Source organism: Olea europaea, chromosome 3 (assembly GCF_002742605.1).
Source record: "Olea europaea var. sylvestris chromosome 3, O_europaea_v1, whole genome shotgun sequence".
Taxonomy (NCBI): Eukaryota; Viridiplantae; Streptophyta; class Magnoliopsida; order Lamiales; family Oleaceae; genus Olea; species Olea europaea.
Genome location: NC_036239.1, coordinates 8,103,788 through 8,120,401, shown reverse-complemented (window position 1 = coordinate 8,120,401; position 16,614 = coordinate 8,103,788). Strand labels below are relative to the sequence as shown.

At 33.4% G+C, this 16,614-nt stretch overlaps 2 protein-coding genes across 2 annotated transcripts; both read left to right on the top strand.

The window, feature by feature from the left end:
* The first annotated feature begins 3,650 nt into the window (after window positions 1-3,650).
* Window positions 3,651-7,766, top strand: LOC111384846 (probable glycosyltransferase STELLO1). Its single transcript, XM_023009180.1, has 3 exons — window positions 3,651-5,484; window positions 6,888-7,014; window positions 7,097-7,766. Exons 1-3 carry the CDS (start codon window positions 3,803-3,805, stop codon window positions 7,562-7,564), a joined length of 2,277 nt encoding a protein of 758 aa, XP_022864948.1. The 5' UTR covers window positions 3,651-3,802; the 3' UTR covers window positions 7,565-7,766.
* Window positions 7,767-12,309: 4,543 nt separating this feature from the next.
* LOC111377965 lies at window positions 12,310-16,295 on the top strand. Its single transcript, XM_023001127.1, has 7 exons — window positions 12,310-12,487; window positions 12,569-12,634; window positions 12,805-12,903; window positions 13,366-13,809; window positions 13,913-15,170; window positions 15,309-15,812; window positions 15,896-16,295. Exons 1-7 carry the CDS (start codon window positions 12,310-12,312, stop codon window positions 16,293-16,295), a joined length of 2,949 nt encoding a protein of 982 aa, XP_022856895.1.
* Window positions 16,296-16,614: the final 319 nt, after the last annotated feature.

Genomic DNA, 16,614 nt, shown 5'->3' with positions numbered 1-16,614 from the left:
TTTGAAGCCTTACTCGAAAATGGTGAAGTCCTCAGCATATTCTTGCTTCGCCGTCATCCTAGCCACTGTCGTTTTATGTACGTATCTACGATAACTTGTATGATCTTCAATATTTATATTTTGCGCACATATTACACTTTGTCGCTTTTATTGTTCATATGAAAACGGTCGTGAATAGATTCAGAATTATAAGTAAATGTGTGATACGTAACATAGTCATGATCGTAGAAATCAGATCGATTTTAGGGACTTTCGGCGTCCTTCTACTACTCAAGTGAATTGGTCGGGACTTCTTCCTCGAGTCTTGCCATGATAGCAAACTTATGATATTGTTATATTTTGCAGGTGAGTTGATAATTCCGATGGCCAATGGTGCAACATGCTATAAAGTGCTATCAGATCTGCCCTGCCCACTTGGAAACCCCGCTGCTTGTTTGCCAACATGCAAGAAATTGTGTGGAAAGAATTCTAAAGCGGTTTGTGCCAATGTAGCTCCTTCTTTTTGTGCTTGTGAATTTCAAGCAAATGACTGTACAAAATTTCAAGTATGTTGACGCATTACTGCTCTGTCAGCAAATAAGAACCGAAATAAATGAGTAGTAGTTTTGATTATATTTTAATGAGTTATGCTACAAAGTACAGAATTTTTGCACATGAAATTTTTCACAGACAAGTGACAAATCATTCAAAGATGAAAAAAAAACATAAAACATAGACGGACATGATTTTTCCATTTCAAAATCCTATATAATCCTGTATGAATTCCATAAGTTTTCCCTGTACTCTGGGAAAAATCCTACTTTTCGCGTTAAAACACTATAGAGGTTCAAGCTCGTCTAATAAACATTAATGTTTTATGAACGAAAGAATGGTATTTTTTATACTTACAAATTAATTTTAACAATAACACTTGTTGCAAGTTTTGTAACAAGTCTGTATTAAATATATAAATAAGTAAAAAAAAAAAATTGTAAATATTAAATGAGATTATGATTCTAAATATTATATCGACATAAAATAAGAGTGTGTAGTAAGGATAATTCAGAATTTCATTTTTTTCACTATTTACCTTTTATGGACATGACTAAGAAACAAAAATGTCGGCAACCTAACAATAATCGAGATTTATTCTAGTTGTGTTTTTTTTTTTTCCCTTAATTTAGTCTCAAATATGAAGGGAGAAAGAATATTTCAAAGTAAATCTTGTCAAATAGGTGACAAATCCTAATACAAAGAAAAATTTATTAAGAATAACATTTTAGTTGATTGTTTTTGTTATTTTTGTTAATAATGTCAAGTTTAAACGCGCATTGTAATTTAACAAGACGAATCTTAATTCTTATATTAGTGTGAAATCATAAAATGACTCAACAAAGTCTATATATATATATATCATAGTAAATATAGTACAAATTGCAGATTTATTTGGATTTAATTCAAGGGAAATGCTGAATGAACAGGACGAGGGCGCCACGTGACCCTGTCCAAGTATTTTTATCCTTAATTCAATTCAAATTTTCATTAGAATTTAGGATAAATTTCACATTTGGTCCAAACCTTTGTACAAAGTAGCAATCTCGACCCTCAACGTATTTTTCGCTTGAATTTTGCCACTTACCTTAGATTAAATTTGAATATATAAATACATATATAATGCAATCAAATATAGGGGAAAAAACAAAATGACTAAATAAAACAAATAAGCAACAAAAAAAAAAAAAAGACAGAAAAAATAAAAATATTTTCCTCCTCTCCACCCGTCTCCCTATTGTGAAACAAAGGGAAATTTATCCCAAGTTACTCGCCATCGTTAACAAGGACACTACATTAGTTTATGTGGTATTCCTGATTTTTGCAACCGCAAACTCCTTTGATTTGTGTAACTAGAAAGGTTCCGAGTTCCCTTGTTACACCATAGGAGGGAAGATTGGAGGAGTGGAATATTTTTATTTTTTTTAAGGACGAATATGATTCCATTTGGTTCTGATTTCAAGAGTATTGAATCGAACCATGAACCAATAATTTTTTGTTAATAGAACAAATGGATTTTTTTAAGATATGGCAACAAATCAAACCCAAACCAATTCAGTTTTGGTCTGGTTCTAACTTTATTTTCTTAAATTTTTAGACTTGCACCATATCTAAATTAATAACGCATATCTAAATAAAATAATAAACATCAAAAATTAAACAAATTCAAATTATCAATCATCAATATCACAAAAGTCCAAACTAACAAACAAAATATAGTTATAATTTGAATTCACAAATTAATTTATATTCCATACAAAAGATTGTCTAATAAGTACTAACAATGATTTACTAAATTAATTGCAGCAATTTTGATGGCATGCCTAACGATAAAAGATGAATAATTCAAAAGTTATACATTCCATTTTTATAGACAACTATTAACCGTTTAATATTCCATGAATATTTATTGGATTTTTCTTTATCGGTGAAGAACATAAATAATTCATCAAAAATCAAAGCGAAAGAATAGTTTAAAGACTTTTTAAAGAGCTGATCAATTCCATTTTTCGATCTTGAAAGAGTCTCCTCCACTTACATAATAAAATACGACGGTGACATGCCTTTGCGTTGTGTAAATTGAAAAAGAGTGGAAAAGAAATGATTCAAATGAATATAAAATTAGAGTGTACGTAATCAATGGGCTATCTTGAATAACTCAGAAATGATAAACAGGCTGCCTTCAATGAATACAAAATTATGATCTACAATAATTAATAGTTACAAAAGCTTACTCCAAGGATCTTCAAATTGGTGTTTTTAGGCTCAGTTTAATGTATCTTTCTCTACCGAACAATCAAACCAACCGATTCCAAACTACAACTAATATATTCACTTCGATTACTATTCAATCTTATCCACAAAGGACAAGAAAAAATTAAGGTTTTTTATCCATAAAGGCAAGGAGAAAACACCACAAAAAGTAGGCTATGAAGAAACCACAAATTACACAAAGTAATAAACCGTTTTTGGACACTAAAAGGGGCCCTTTTTCACACTTCGAAGGGGCAGCTGAAATTCTGATAAAATCACACTAGAAAATAGTTAGGGTTGTAATCTTATATATATGGTAAGGTTTGGCCTTAAGTTGGACCAATAAGAAAGTTAGGAGGGTCAAGATTCAAGTCATTCAAGAAGGAATATAATTGGATCGAGTAGAGTTTATAAACTTGATTGTTGGACTTATTTCATTCATCGGCCTAGGTCTAGGAATACATTATCCTACGTTAATACCATATCTTGAGATTAATTGGGTATCAAAAAACTCAACAAATATATATAAAATAAAATTAATAGAACCGAATGGTTCTTGGTTTGAATAGTCAAAATCATTAATTTTTTTTTGTAGAATCGAATCGAGCCGTTTGATTTGGTTTGGTTCTGGTTTGATTTGATTTGATCTGGACATTTTGTCTACCCTTAGATTTTTTTCTTATTTTTATTTTGTTTTTGATCACTTTATTCTTTTCTTTTTATTATTTAAGTTATAGGATACGATGATTATCTTTACAATTCTGTAGGTACGAAGTTTACTAATTTCACAAAAGTCGAAAACATAGAAGGGTACAAATGTGCAATTTTAAGAAGAACAAAATTACTTAAAAATATATTACAATTAAATATTGACGGAAAATTCACCGCCGGCTGCCGACACTTATACCGAGGAAATCAGACAGTTGAGTCAAGCTTAAGAGAGAGATTGACTGGAGTAGAGATTGAGAAACAGAGAAACAACCATTTCAAATTTGCGATCTTGATCCATTCCAGTCCAATGATAGTCCAAGATCAGTCATCCACAAAATCTTCAAAATCCCACAAACATTTGATCCCCCACCATTTTTCTGAACCTAAGAATCTTGATTTTTCCACATGGGTATCTGTAAACTCTTTCAAAATCTTCATAATCACCGTCCTAACACTCAGTGTTGCAGCATTTTTCTTCTTTTTTCACAACCCCATCGCCTCTCCAACACCCTTTTGCTTCCAGAAATCCCGTCTTTCGAACAATCCTCAGAAAATAAAGATTCCGAAACTCAATTTGGATAAAATTCAACCTATTTTAGATAAGTCCTCGCCCTACTCTTCATTTCATTCAGAGCAGTGGATTGTAGTCTCAGTGACGGATTATCCCTCAGATTCACTCCAAAAACTGGTAAAATTAAAGGGTTGGCAAGTTTTGGCTATAGGCAACTCCAAAACCCCGCCAGATTGGAGCTTGAAGGGTGCATTATTTTTGTCATTGGAACAACAAGCAAATTTGGGGTTCAGATTGGTGGATTTTTTGCCTTACGAATCATACGTTAGGAAGAGTGTGGGGTACCTGTTTGCGATTCAGCATGGTGCTAGGAGAATTTTTGATGCAGACGATCGTGGGGAAGTAATTGGTGGGGAGCTTGGGAAGCATTTTGATTTGGATTTAGAGAGTGTAATTGTAAAGCAGCAAAGGATTTTTCAGTACACAAGTGGGAATTCAAATAGGACTGTTGTGAATCCTTATATACATTTTGGGCAGAGGTCGGTTTGGCCTAGGGGATTGCCATTGGAAAATGTTGGTGAAGTTAGTCATGAAGAGTTTTACACTGAAGTGTCTGGAGGAAAGCAATACATACAGCAGGGCATATCTAATGGTTTACCAGATGTTGATTCGGTTTTCTATTCAACTAGGAAGACCGGTTCGGTGCCATTTGATATAAGATTTGATGAACAAGCACCAAAAGTTGCCTTGCCCCGAGATACTATGGTGCCTATAAATTCATTCAATACATTGTTTCATTATAATGCATTTTGGGCTTTGATGCTTCCTGTGTCAGTTAGCACAATGGCTTCTGATGTCTTGAGGGGCTATTGGGCACAGAGGCTCTTGTGGGAGATTGGTGGTTTCGTTGCAGTTTACCCTCCAACAATTTATCGGCACGATAAAACTGAATCTTACCCTTTCATAGAAGAGAAAGATCTCCATGTAAATGTAGGCCGTTTGATTAAGTTTTTGATTTCTTGGAGGTCTGAAAAGCATAAATTGTTTCAAAAGATAAGAGATTTAAGTTATTCCATGGCAGAAGAAGGATTTTGGAATGAGAATGATGTGAAATTCACTGTAGCTTGGCTGCAAGACTTGGTTGCAGTTGGGTATCAGCAGCCAAAGTTAATGGCAATAGAGTTAAAGGCAAATGTTGACCTTAGTGATAGAAAGGAGTATGTTCCTCCAAAACTACCTTCTATGCATCTCGGGGTTGAGGAATCATTGACAGTAAATTATGAAATCGGAAATCTTATTCGATGGAAGAAGAATTTTGGTAATGTTGTGCTGATTATGTTTGTTAGTGGACCTGTGCAACAGACTGCTTTAGAATGGAGATTGCTGTATGGAAGAATCTTCAAAACTATGGTTATTCTGTCAACACAAGCTGATGCTGATCTTGCAGTTGAGCAAGGCCAGTTGGATCAAATATACAAGTATGCAACTTCATTCTTTTCTTTCTTAACCCATCCCATTGTGTTATCCTATCGGTAAATTAACTGCTGTTTGCTGATACTTCTGCATTTTAAGTGTATGCAAGATCTATTATATTATCTTCACTATATTTATGTCATTGTCACCTCATTGTTCAATAGTAGAAAAGGGCCAATACAGGACTTGTTCAGATTATGCCGTGATGAGACTGCATTGATAATCAATGTAAATTGCAAGTGTACTTCATTTGAATTTAGCGCTTGTTAATGATAGGCAGCAGAAAATATTTCTAAAATGTGAGTTTCATTAGTCGTTTCCACCTTCTGAGAACCTCTTTCCCAAAATCTCCGTTGTTCTTCACTTTACCCTTAAAACACAGTAACTGTGATAACCATGTTGAAAGAAAATGGTTGGAATAGTAAGAACTGCATTCAGTTCTGAAAAGGCGATAGTGTCTTTGTGGGTTCCTTTTATTAAATATTTTTCCTACAAGAGGCACGGGAAAATTAGAATTGTGAGTAAAAATGTCCTAGGCAGGATTTAGAAATCCTTCCATAAGTTACAGCGACCCCATATTCTGCTTTAAAACAGCTGTAACTTAGATATGCAATATTATTTTCTGTCAAGCCTTGCAGCAATGTATTGCAGGGAATGAGATTCAGATCATGTGTTTTGACAACATTGTAACTGTACTGCATCTCTTAGAATAGAGAAACTGAGCTACAGCAAACCAAGTTGACACTGGATGAGTCCATAAATAGCTTTTATTGCAGAAGGTACATAACCTGGAATGAGCCTCAGATGATTCTACTATGACTATGAGTATAATGGGTTAAAAGTGAATTTAACCAAGGAGATAGGGGAGAAAAACATGAGGAACTTAGATTTTGAATTTATATTAAAATACAGAAATGATTACATGGAACGTTGTAGACTTGATGAATAGGTGGTTTCTAATTTAATAAAAGTTCGTATTGCCATGATAATAGTGGAAGATCGCTTGGGAAATGATTGTGAAGATTTATGCAAAAAGGAGAAGATAACACAAACAAATCTAGTACCGTATGGGTTATAGATAAGCAGTTTAGCAATATGTAATGTTGACAATAGCAAAAATCAACTGAATGCGACATCAGGAAAATTAATGACGCTCATATGCCCATGTTTACCCTATAAATCTGCTATCAAATGTTAAATGTTAACAAACTAATTATAGGTAACCTCTCTTTATGCTTGTTGCTGTACAATTTCTTTTCTTTTCTTTTTTTCCCTCTTCACCATTGAATATATCTTCATCTGTAGTATTCATTATGCATTTCTGCCGAAAGAACTATCAATCATCCGTTGATGAGGGAGGAAGTCTGTTAATATGTTCATTCTGCTTACAGTATTTATGTGGCTGCAGGTACCTGCCAAAGATATTTGATAGGTTTAATAGCACGGACGGTTTCCTCGTCCTGCATGACAATACAATTTTAAATTACTGGAATCTGTTGCAAGCTGATAGATCTAAGCTGTGGATTGCCAACAAGGTATCCTGAGCAAAACTTGACTGTTTCCATGCCACCTCTCCCCGCCCCCTCTCCCGCTTCTGATGGTGAAAATTTTATGCAGGTTCCAACGTCTAGGACAGTGATCGATGGTAAGGACACCACATGGTTCACAAAGCAATCCAATATGGTAAACAGAGTTGTGAGCACAATGCCAGCTCATTTGCAAGTTAATTACAAGGAAAGCTGTCCTAGTGAGCAGAGCCTTGCTTTGTGTGGTTCTGAAGTCTTTTATATTCCTCGGCGTTTTGTTTCTGACTTTGTTGATCTTGTAGACTTAGTTGGTGATTTTGAAATCCACTACAAGATTGCTGTGCCCATGTTTTTCATGGCTATAGATCTACCACAGAATTTCGACCCTTTGTTGAATAAAATGATTTACAAGACAGAAGCATTGTCCAATAGATCCTTCGATTTCTACTCTGCTCAAGTACCTGCAGTGTACCCCTGGATTATTTCCACCGAGTCTGATTTTGTGAAGTTGATTAGGCTCATGGCGGCAGGTGACCCTCTTCTGATGGAACTTTTCTAAAATAAACTAATGTTCCATCCAAAATCGTGCACAGGAAGGCACATAGATACTATCATTCTCAGAAATATTACTGTCTTTATCATTCAAAATCTGTATATTCATCTTGTATCAAACATCTACCTGTTGTATTCTTTCGGAATTCATTTCTACGTTTAAATGACAGATTGCAGATAAAAAAGATGAACACAAGGTTGTTGCATTATTTGTTCTTGGAGCATTGCTGCACGCCCAGGCTCAAAGCCTGACCCCCCTCCAATAGGGGGGCGCCACTTGGCCCCCCTGTTTTTAGCCCTGGCTTTGAGCCTGGGCAATAAGTGTTTTTCTTGTTCTTGTGCTGCCCTGTAATTTTACTTTCTGTTCACGTGGGGTGAGGACTTGGCTTGCAGAGAAGGAAGAAAAGGCGTGCCAGTCGAGCCCTGGGTTTTCCATTCCAGGACTAGTTACAAAACCATTTTGATAGTGAATTGAATTGGATCTAGATGTCCATTTGATGCAGTGTCAATATATTCCAAGAGCAAAATAGTTCAAGAAACATAGATTTATGGTGCAAATTTCTTGAATTTTATTTACTTGCACAAATGAAGAAGGTTAACAATTTCACACGATCGTCTACACAACAAACACCCCGTGTTTTAAGTGAAATATTTCTGATACAGAACAGATGCAGATCCTTCGTAATAACAAGGGCATAGCCCTGAGCTTTTACTGGTTAAAGTTCCTGACCTGCTTGCCACTTGTTCGAGAATGTGATCCACACTTTTCTCCCATACCTCCAACTTGAAGTCCTTTTTTTCTTTCAAGCTTTTCAACGAACGTGTGAACTACGTTAATGCCTGTTGAAGATTATATCCGTAACAAGAGTCCATCCAAAATTCATTTGCTGAAGCACACAACCAAATAAGAATACTCGAAACAAATCTGAAAAAGAAAGGCAAAAAAGTGAATGACATTGAAGCTAGTTTCCCATAGTCATGAAGTTGGCTCTGAACATCCTTGGATGCTACAAGAGCCTTGCTTGAGGTACAAGGGTTCTTTTCACAAAACCCCTACAGGTACTCACAGCATGGGTGGGATGGGTGAGGTTTTTGTCATTTTTTTATACAAGTGAGTCCCATGCGGGACCCACCTACTGTGAGTATCCTATTCACAGAACCCCCGTACATTGAGTAAAATCTTGATGTGTTAATTATACCATATTGTCACTTGCGTCCTTGCATTCCTCTGGTACTAAATCAATTATAACACTTGATTACAATACTGATTGCAGAGATTAGTATCTTTAATATCGAAAAGGTCATGGTTTTCTTATTATAAACAAAGTCGAAGTATATTGTCCCGAAAAAATAATGGTGAACTAAGTTGAGTTAAATAAAGTAATTGACTCAACTCAATTTGAAAAAGGAAGCATCCCTACTATATAAAAAGGTTAATGTGTTGCTACTGTAGAAAGAACAATAGATTCTTCTATTTCTACACACTGTCACTTTTTTTTCCTTGAGTAAAAATGACAAAAAAATATATATATATATATATATGAGCTACCCACTTTATTAGATAGATTTTTCTTTCTTCTTCTCCATTTTCACACGCTACTCCTTTTTCTATTTGAGTTTCATTGTTTCCTTTCTTTTTTCCATGTATTTATGATATTTCTGTTTCAATTATATTTGGGATATCTGTATTTTGTGCTTCAATCAATGTGCTTATATTGTATTTGTTCTCTTTGTGCTTATATTGTATATTTGTTCTCTTTGTTTGTTCGATCGTTGACGCATGTTCTTTCGGCCTTATTTTAGTTTGCAGGTAGTGGTGGAGAATGTTTTCAACTTCTCTTTAGTTTGTGGTAGCAGTAATATCTAGAGGTTTTTTCTGCGATAATTAATGAGGGGGAAATCTACTTTCATATGATTTGATTTTTCATTTTTCTTGTATAGTGTTGAACTTCGATGTTGATATTGATTTGTTTTACACGAACTCTAGAGTAAACTGGTAAATAAGAGAGTAAATAGAATTGGACGTGGAAATAACAAAATGAAAATACATGAAAATTATTAGAAGAAAGTAAAGAGGTCTCATAGACGTGTCAAACTTCCACCAACATGGTCTTTTTTGTAGACGATGAACGTTGGGGTTTCACCGTTCGAAAGCACATGTATCGCCCATTTGTAGTTATTTTTCTCTAAAAAAATATGCACAACCTATAGTCATACGTCTTATTAGACCATTTGGTTGCAAATTTGTGGCGAGCTCCCAATCGTGATGTAAAGAATCATGGATTTGAGCACTTCGCAGACCTCTTGGTAGGTGATATCTAGAGAACTGTCCTGGTATATCCTGGAAAACCATGAATGAATAAATTATTGTTCTTTGAATCAAATTTATGTGGAAAAGATGAATGTAGAATGAGATATTAAAGATGACACTTACAATTTCCCGAGGGCTGTTGTGATGAGGTGTTAGTGTTATTTCAAATGCAGGGTTATCTGTATGTGAAGCGTTGTATTCTTTGGGAACATCGGAGTCATATGTGACCTCTAATCCAGAATGGTCAAATATGGTCATATTGAATGTGAATCTTCCGTTATATTCAAATACCAAAACATCAGCATCTTGTAAGTTACAAAAAAATTGTTCCCATCCATCGGCAAAAAAGATTCTTCCATTATCTCTTTCCAATCGTATTGTGACAATTATACCATCATATGCAGTTATGCGTACTGTGTCACCAAGTTGGTGTCTCCAATCGTTGATAAAGGATCTGGGAAGCATCTATACATATATNTATATAAGAGATATTAAGAATGCATCCATTCAAATGTGAGAGGAGAAACTCTTGTGTGACTAACCAGACGGGTATTATGGTTCTGTGGAAGAGTAATGATCCTGAAGAAACGATGTGGCACCTCCATTCTGTCTCAATATAGTACAATGAAAATTTTGTTAGAATAACTCTATTATTTATGTTGTGGAGGCCCTAATACAGATTTTAAGGTAGATTTTGCAGTATAGGCGAGTTAGAAAATTTGTTAATGGAAGTTCCATGTCTATAAGATAAACTTTGTATGTGATCTAAAAAAAAATATATTCTATATGTTGTTGTAGAACGATATCATGAAGTTTGGTAAGAAATTCATGATTTGCGTTCGATTTTTAATAAAAGAGAATTGAAGATTGACATTTAGTCCATCTCAATAAGCAAGATGTAAGTTAAAACTGTAAAATTTAATGTCGAAAAAATAGCTATGGTAATCAGGAAAGAGTAGTTAAACACCTGATTTTCTTTTTGTTGAGCACCTGCAAGCAAAGATATGTAAATATTTTGTGTGAGGAGTGATTTAAGGTAAATTTTGAAAACATGAGAAGCTATTTAAATTAGAGGGTAGGTACTTCCTATGTTATTTCCTTTTCTCCAGATTTGACAAGAGGTTCACGGGTTGTAGAAATGGACAATATGTTACCAAAAAAACCTGATCTTGCTCTTTCCAAAAATAAAAGTGAGGAGAAATAAATTATTGATGTATCACGTGAGTGACTATTTTATCTTAATACATTTCACACATTATTTGATTGCAATCAAAAGGTTACGATTGGAAATGTAATTAATATGTAATATGTTTATTATTTATCTACATTTTTACTCATTGGATTTATATAATATTTGTATATATAAAAAAAATGAATTATATTTTATGTATTTATTTTAGGAATCACATCTATTAAAAAAACTAAGTTGATTAAATGAAATTAAATTTTGATGCTGAAAGTTAGTAAAGAAAAAAAGGGAGGGAAAAAATGAAATTTGTTAATTACGAAAGCAATTTGGTGCCTAGAAAGTTTGAGCCTCCGTGATTACGGAGGCTCAATGTGCCTCTGTATCACTACGGAGGCTCAACTTTGAGCCTCCGTAATTATGGAGGCTTTGCCTTTTGAGCCTCCGTGATTATGGAGACATTATTTCCTCCCCTCCCCTCTTTTTTTCTTAGCTGTTATTACAACAAATACTTCAATATTATTTTTTTTGTTTTGTCGAACGTAAATTTATTATTTTATATGGAGTTATCTTTTAGTTTAAACATGAGTTTCTTATTTTGTATGGAATTTAACTAATAGTCGGACTTTCTTAACGTTATTTTTAAATTTTTGCAATTTCTATTTATGTGATGATAAAAATTTATAATATATAATATAAAAATATAAAAATGAATAAGTATATTTAGTTTTTTTTTCTTCCAACTACAATACTTAAGTGAGTATAATTTATTCATTTCCCTGTCTATGTCATTTTCATTTTACATTTTGAACGAAAACGTCGTTATTTTCGTTTCGTTCTTGCAAGCACCTTGTCTTTGTCCTTATTTTAATCGTTGTCCTTATTTTCATCGTGCATTTCCCATCCCTCCCATCCTTTTGATTTCTCACTGTCTTCAATTGCGTGTATATTTTATTCAACAATATTTAATCCAACGATAGACTTGTTGTTGTTGGTGGGTTTTCTTTTTTTTTTTCGATATATTTCCTATTGTTCGGATCATGGAAATGTATGCACTTTTTTGGCTTCTTTTATATGAGGATATTGTTTTGTGCATACTCTTAGTTATGTTTCCAATTTTATTGAGTCGATTTTTGTAGTTTCTTTCTTTCAGCAATACAATGAGTAAGCAATATTGACACCTACATCTGTATAGCTTCAAGTTCTTGAATCTATATTTAATCAAGAGAATAAAACCCCAAACAAGTCAAGGATCATGCAGATAGTCTCCGAACTACCGTTGCATGGGCAAATCTCCGATATGAATGTTTATAATTGGTTTAAGAGTAGACGTGCTCGTTTAAGAAGGCTTGACATATCCACACAGGCACGTGATTCTAAACTTGTAATTCAGCCAAGGGTACAAAAAGACAAATTGCGTAAGAGACATATAGGTACGATTTGTTGTTTAAATGTGATTTCTTATTGGTTTAATATTTTTTACGTAATTTTAACATAAATATTTGGTATTATAGAAGTATCTACAAGTTCTACACATATGCCAGGAAGAAGGATGAGATGTTATCCTAAATTCACAGCAGGTTTCATAGATTGAATATGTTTTTTTATAATTTTTTTTTGCATCCGGCTATTTATTTGTTCATGTTTTAGTACGCTTTTCTTTCATCTTGTTTTTGTGAAACTATTTTTTAATCCAATTTTTACAGTTTTGTTGTCTTTCAGCGATCTTATACTAATTTTATGATTGTAGATTCTATTGATCATGTTGAATTACAAAAGGATCTTCAAGTTGATGAAAACATTGGCGTGGAAAAACAATTTGAAGATGACAATATGCAATCTCAATGTGGTTCACATGATCCTATCATTTTAGATCGTTCTAAGAGAATTGATATACGAAATATTCCAATCGAACCTTATATTCTTCCGTCTTGTACAATTTGTAAATATTATGGTGCAAAAAAATTTTACAAAGAAAGTAAGGATTTTTGTTGTTGTGATGGAAAGGTTAAATTACAGTTGAACAGTGTTGCCCCTGAATTGTATGAGCTATTTACTTCTAATTCATGTGAAGCGATTGCTTTTAAAAAAGTTGCTCGTACATACAACAACCATTTTGCATTCACTTCATTTGGTGTTAAATATGATAAAAATTTGTGCAAAAATAATAGAGGTGTATATACATTCAAAGTTCAAGGACAGGTATACCATTTTATAAATCCGCTTCTACCAACTGATGGAAATCCTACATATTTGCAGTTATACTTTTACGATACTTACAATGAAATTAGTAATAGACTACAAATTTCAGATAGGTTAAGTGAATCAACTTTGAAAAAGTTAATAGATATCTTAAAGATAAATCCATATTGTCGTTTCTTTCGATCATTAAGTGAAGTTTCTGATTTTGATTCATGTTGTATCGTACTGGGGTCTGATCCGGGTCTCAACCAGAGAGTATATAACATGCCATCATGTGAACAGGTGGCTGCAGTGTGGGTTGATGATGATCCATCTGCAAACATAAAGACTCGTGATATATTAATTTATGGACATTCCAATACTGCACATAGAGTAAATTACTATTATGGCTGTTATGATCCACTTCAATATCCATTAATATTTACCTATGGAGAAGCTGGATGGCATGAATGTATCGAAAAGGTAAATTTGAATACTTCAATAGTCCATGAAGATTTCATACAAATCAATCAAATTGATTCGGCCGAACAATTTATAGAGATAGAAGATCGTGGTAAGTTTTATTACCATTGAAATTTTTTAATATTTTTAGAGTGCATAAATGTATTGTCATTTCTAGATCTGTCTTTGTGACTTTAATTTTTTTTCCCTTTCAGCTATGAAGAGACGTAAGAAACGAATTACTGTGTCATGCCGTGAATATTATTGCTACAAACTTCAAATCAGACTTTCAGATAAGTCTGTACTCCTTCATACAGGCAGACTTCTACAACAATATATAGTGGATATGTATGTTAAGATTGAAATTGCGAGATTAGATTATTTTCGTAATAATCAAAAGATCATACGAGGTGAACTTCACCTAGGAATTTTAGATAGTATACAAAATAGTGAGAATAGAGGCTATAAAATTGGCAAATCAATTGTGTTGCCTATAGGGTTTATTGGGGGTCCTAGAAATTTAACTAAAAGATATATGGACGCAATGTGTTTAGTTCAAAGATATGGAAAACCTGATGTATTTTTAACAATAACATGCAATCCAAATTGGTCTGAGATTAAACAAGAATTGAGGCACAATGATAGTGTACAAAATAGGCCAGATTTGTTATCCCGAATATTTCGAGCAAAACTTGAAGAACTAAAAATAGATTTAATAAAGAGAGAAATTCTAGGGCCTATAGCTGCCTATGTGTATGCAATCGAATTCCAAAAAAGAGGTCTACCTCATGTTCATTTTCTGTTGATATTTAAAATGAATTTTAAGGTTACTAATTCTACGCAAATTGATGAAATTGTTTCTTGTGAAATACTAGATCCAAAGAGAAATCCTCACCTGCATGCTACTGTGGTCAAACATATGATGCATGGTCCTTGTGAACAATTAAATCCTACAAATGTGTGCATGAAAAATAACCGTACTTGTAAAAACAAGTATCCAAGAGAATACATTTTGCATACTTCATTAGGTAATGATTCATATCCACTTTATAGGCGTCGTGACGATGGTCTTACTGTTAAGGTCAGAGGGTCTGTACTAGACAATAGATGGATTGTACCATATAATCCTTATATTTTAGCTAAGTATGATTGTCACACTAATGTTGAAATATGTTCTTCTGTTAAAGTAGTCAAATATTTATACAAATATGTATACAAAGGACATGATCGTGTTAATTTTACGGTGAATAAAGAAACTAATGAGCATTATATTGATGAGATTTCGAATTATCAAACCGCTAGATGGATATTTGCACCAGAAGCTATATGGAGAATTTTTAGTTTTGATTTATTCGACATATCTCCTTCTATAGTTTCGTTGCAGTTACATATTGAAGATGCTCAGTTGGTTACATATAATGAAACAGATGATCTATCAGAAGTTATAAATAAAGACTCCATTCAACGAACAATGTTAACTGAATTTTTTCGAATGAATATTTCAAATGAAAAGGCACGAACTTTACTTTATAAGGATTTTCCTACATACTTTGTATGGAATACATATTTTCGAGTTTGGAGTCCTAGAAAGAAGTAAAATGTTATTGGTAGAATAGTTGCTGCTAATCCATCTGAGGGCGAGAGATACTTTCTAAGAGTTTTATTGAATCATGTTAAAGGGCCTAAGTCTTTTCAAGATTTAAGAACAGTTAATAACATTGTTGTGCCTACTTATCACGAAGCTGCATTTTTACATGGTCTCATAGGGGGGAATAATTATTGTGAAATGTGTTTAAATGAGGCGATCACCTATGATATGCCTATATCATTGCGTCGCCTCTTTGCTAATGTGTTGATTTTTTGCAGCCCTGCAAATCCTAGAAATTTATGGGTTAAATTTAAAGTGTACATGATAGAAGATTTTTTACATGCAAGCATGACAGTATGTGATGCCGAGATTAGGGTTTTGAGATGCATAAATTCATTCTTAGAAGTTTTTGGTACAAACATAAATAATTTTGGTCTGGTAGATTTTGACGTAATTGTGAATAATGCTGATGCGTTAGCAAACATGATTTTAAAAGAGACTACAAATATTAATATTCAGTCTGACATGTATTTTAAAGAAAATTTAAATAAGGAACAACAATATGCCTATGATGTTATTTTAGACTGTGTTGAAAATACTAAAAATGGAGTTTTTTTATTAATGGTCCAGGAGGTACTAGAAAAACTTTTCTGTACAAGGCATTACTTGCTGCAGTACGATCTCGACAACTTATTGCATTAGCAACAGCGTCATCGGGAGTGGCTGCTTCTTTATTGCCAGCTGGGAGAACTGGTGATTCACTTTTTAAAATCTCACTTCAAGCACGTTCTGATATGCGATGTTCAGTAAGTAAACAATCATCATTTGGTCAACTTTTACAAATGACAAAGCTAATTGTGTGGGATGAAGCACTGATGATTAATAGATGTGCTTTTGAAACTTTGGATAAAATGTTAAAAGATATTACTGAATGTGAATTGCCATTTGATGGAAAGGTTGTTGTGTTCGGAGGAGATTTTCGACAAGTGTTGCCAGTAGTACAAAGATGAACAAAAGATGATATCATGAAGGTCAGTTTAGTATTTTAAGATTTATGGCAATATTTTATACAACTACCATTGACTGAGAATATGAGAGCTAAATTAGATCCTTTGTTCTGTAAATATTTACTTAGAATTGGAAATGAAATAGAAAGAGAACATACATGTCACATGATTAAACTTCCTTCAGATATAATAATAGATTTTGAGAGTGAATTTGAATCATTGAAAAAACTAATTGCTATTGTGTTTCCTAATTTTCATACATATGGTGACAATTTGAATACTATGATGAACAAAGTTATTTTGACTCAAAAATGAACATGTG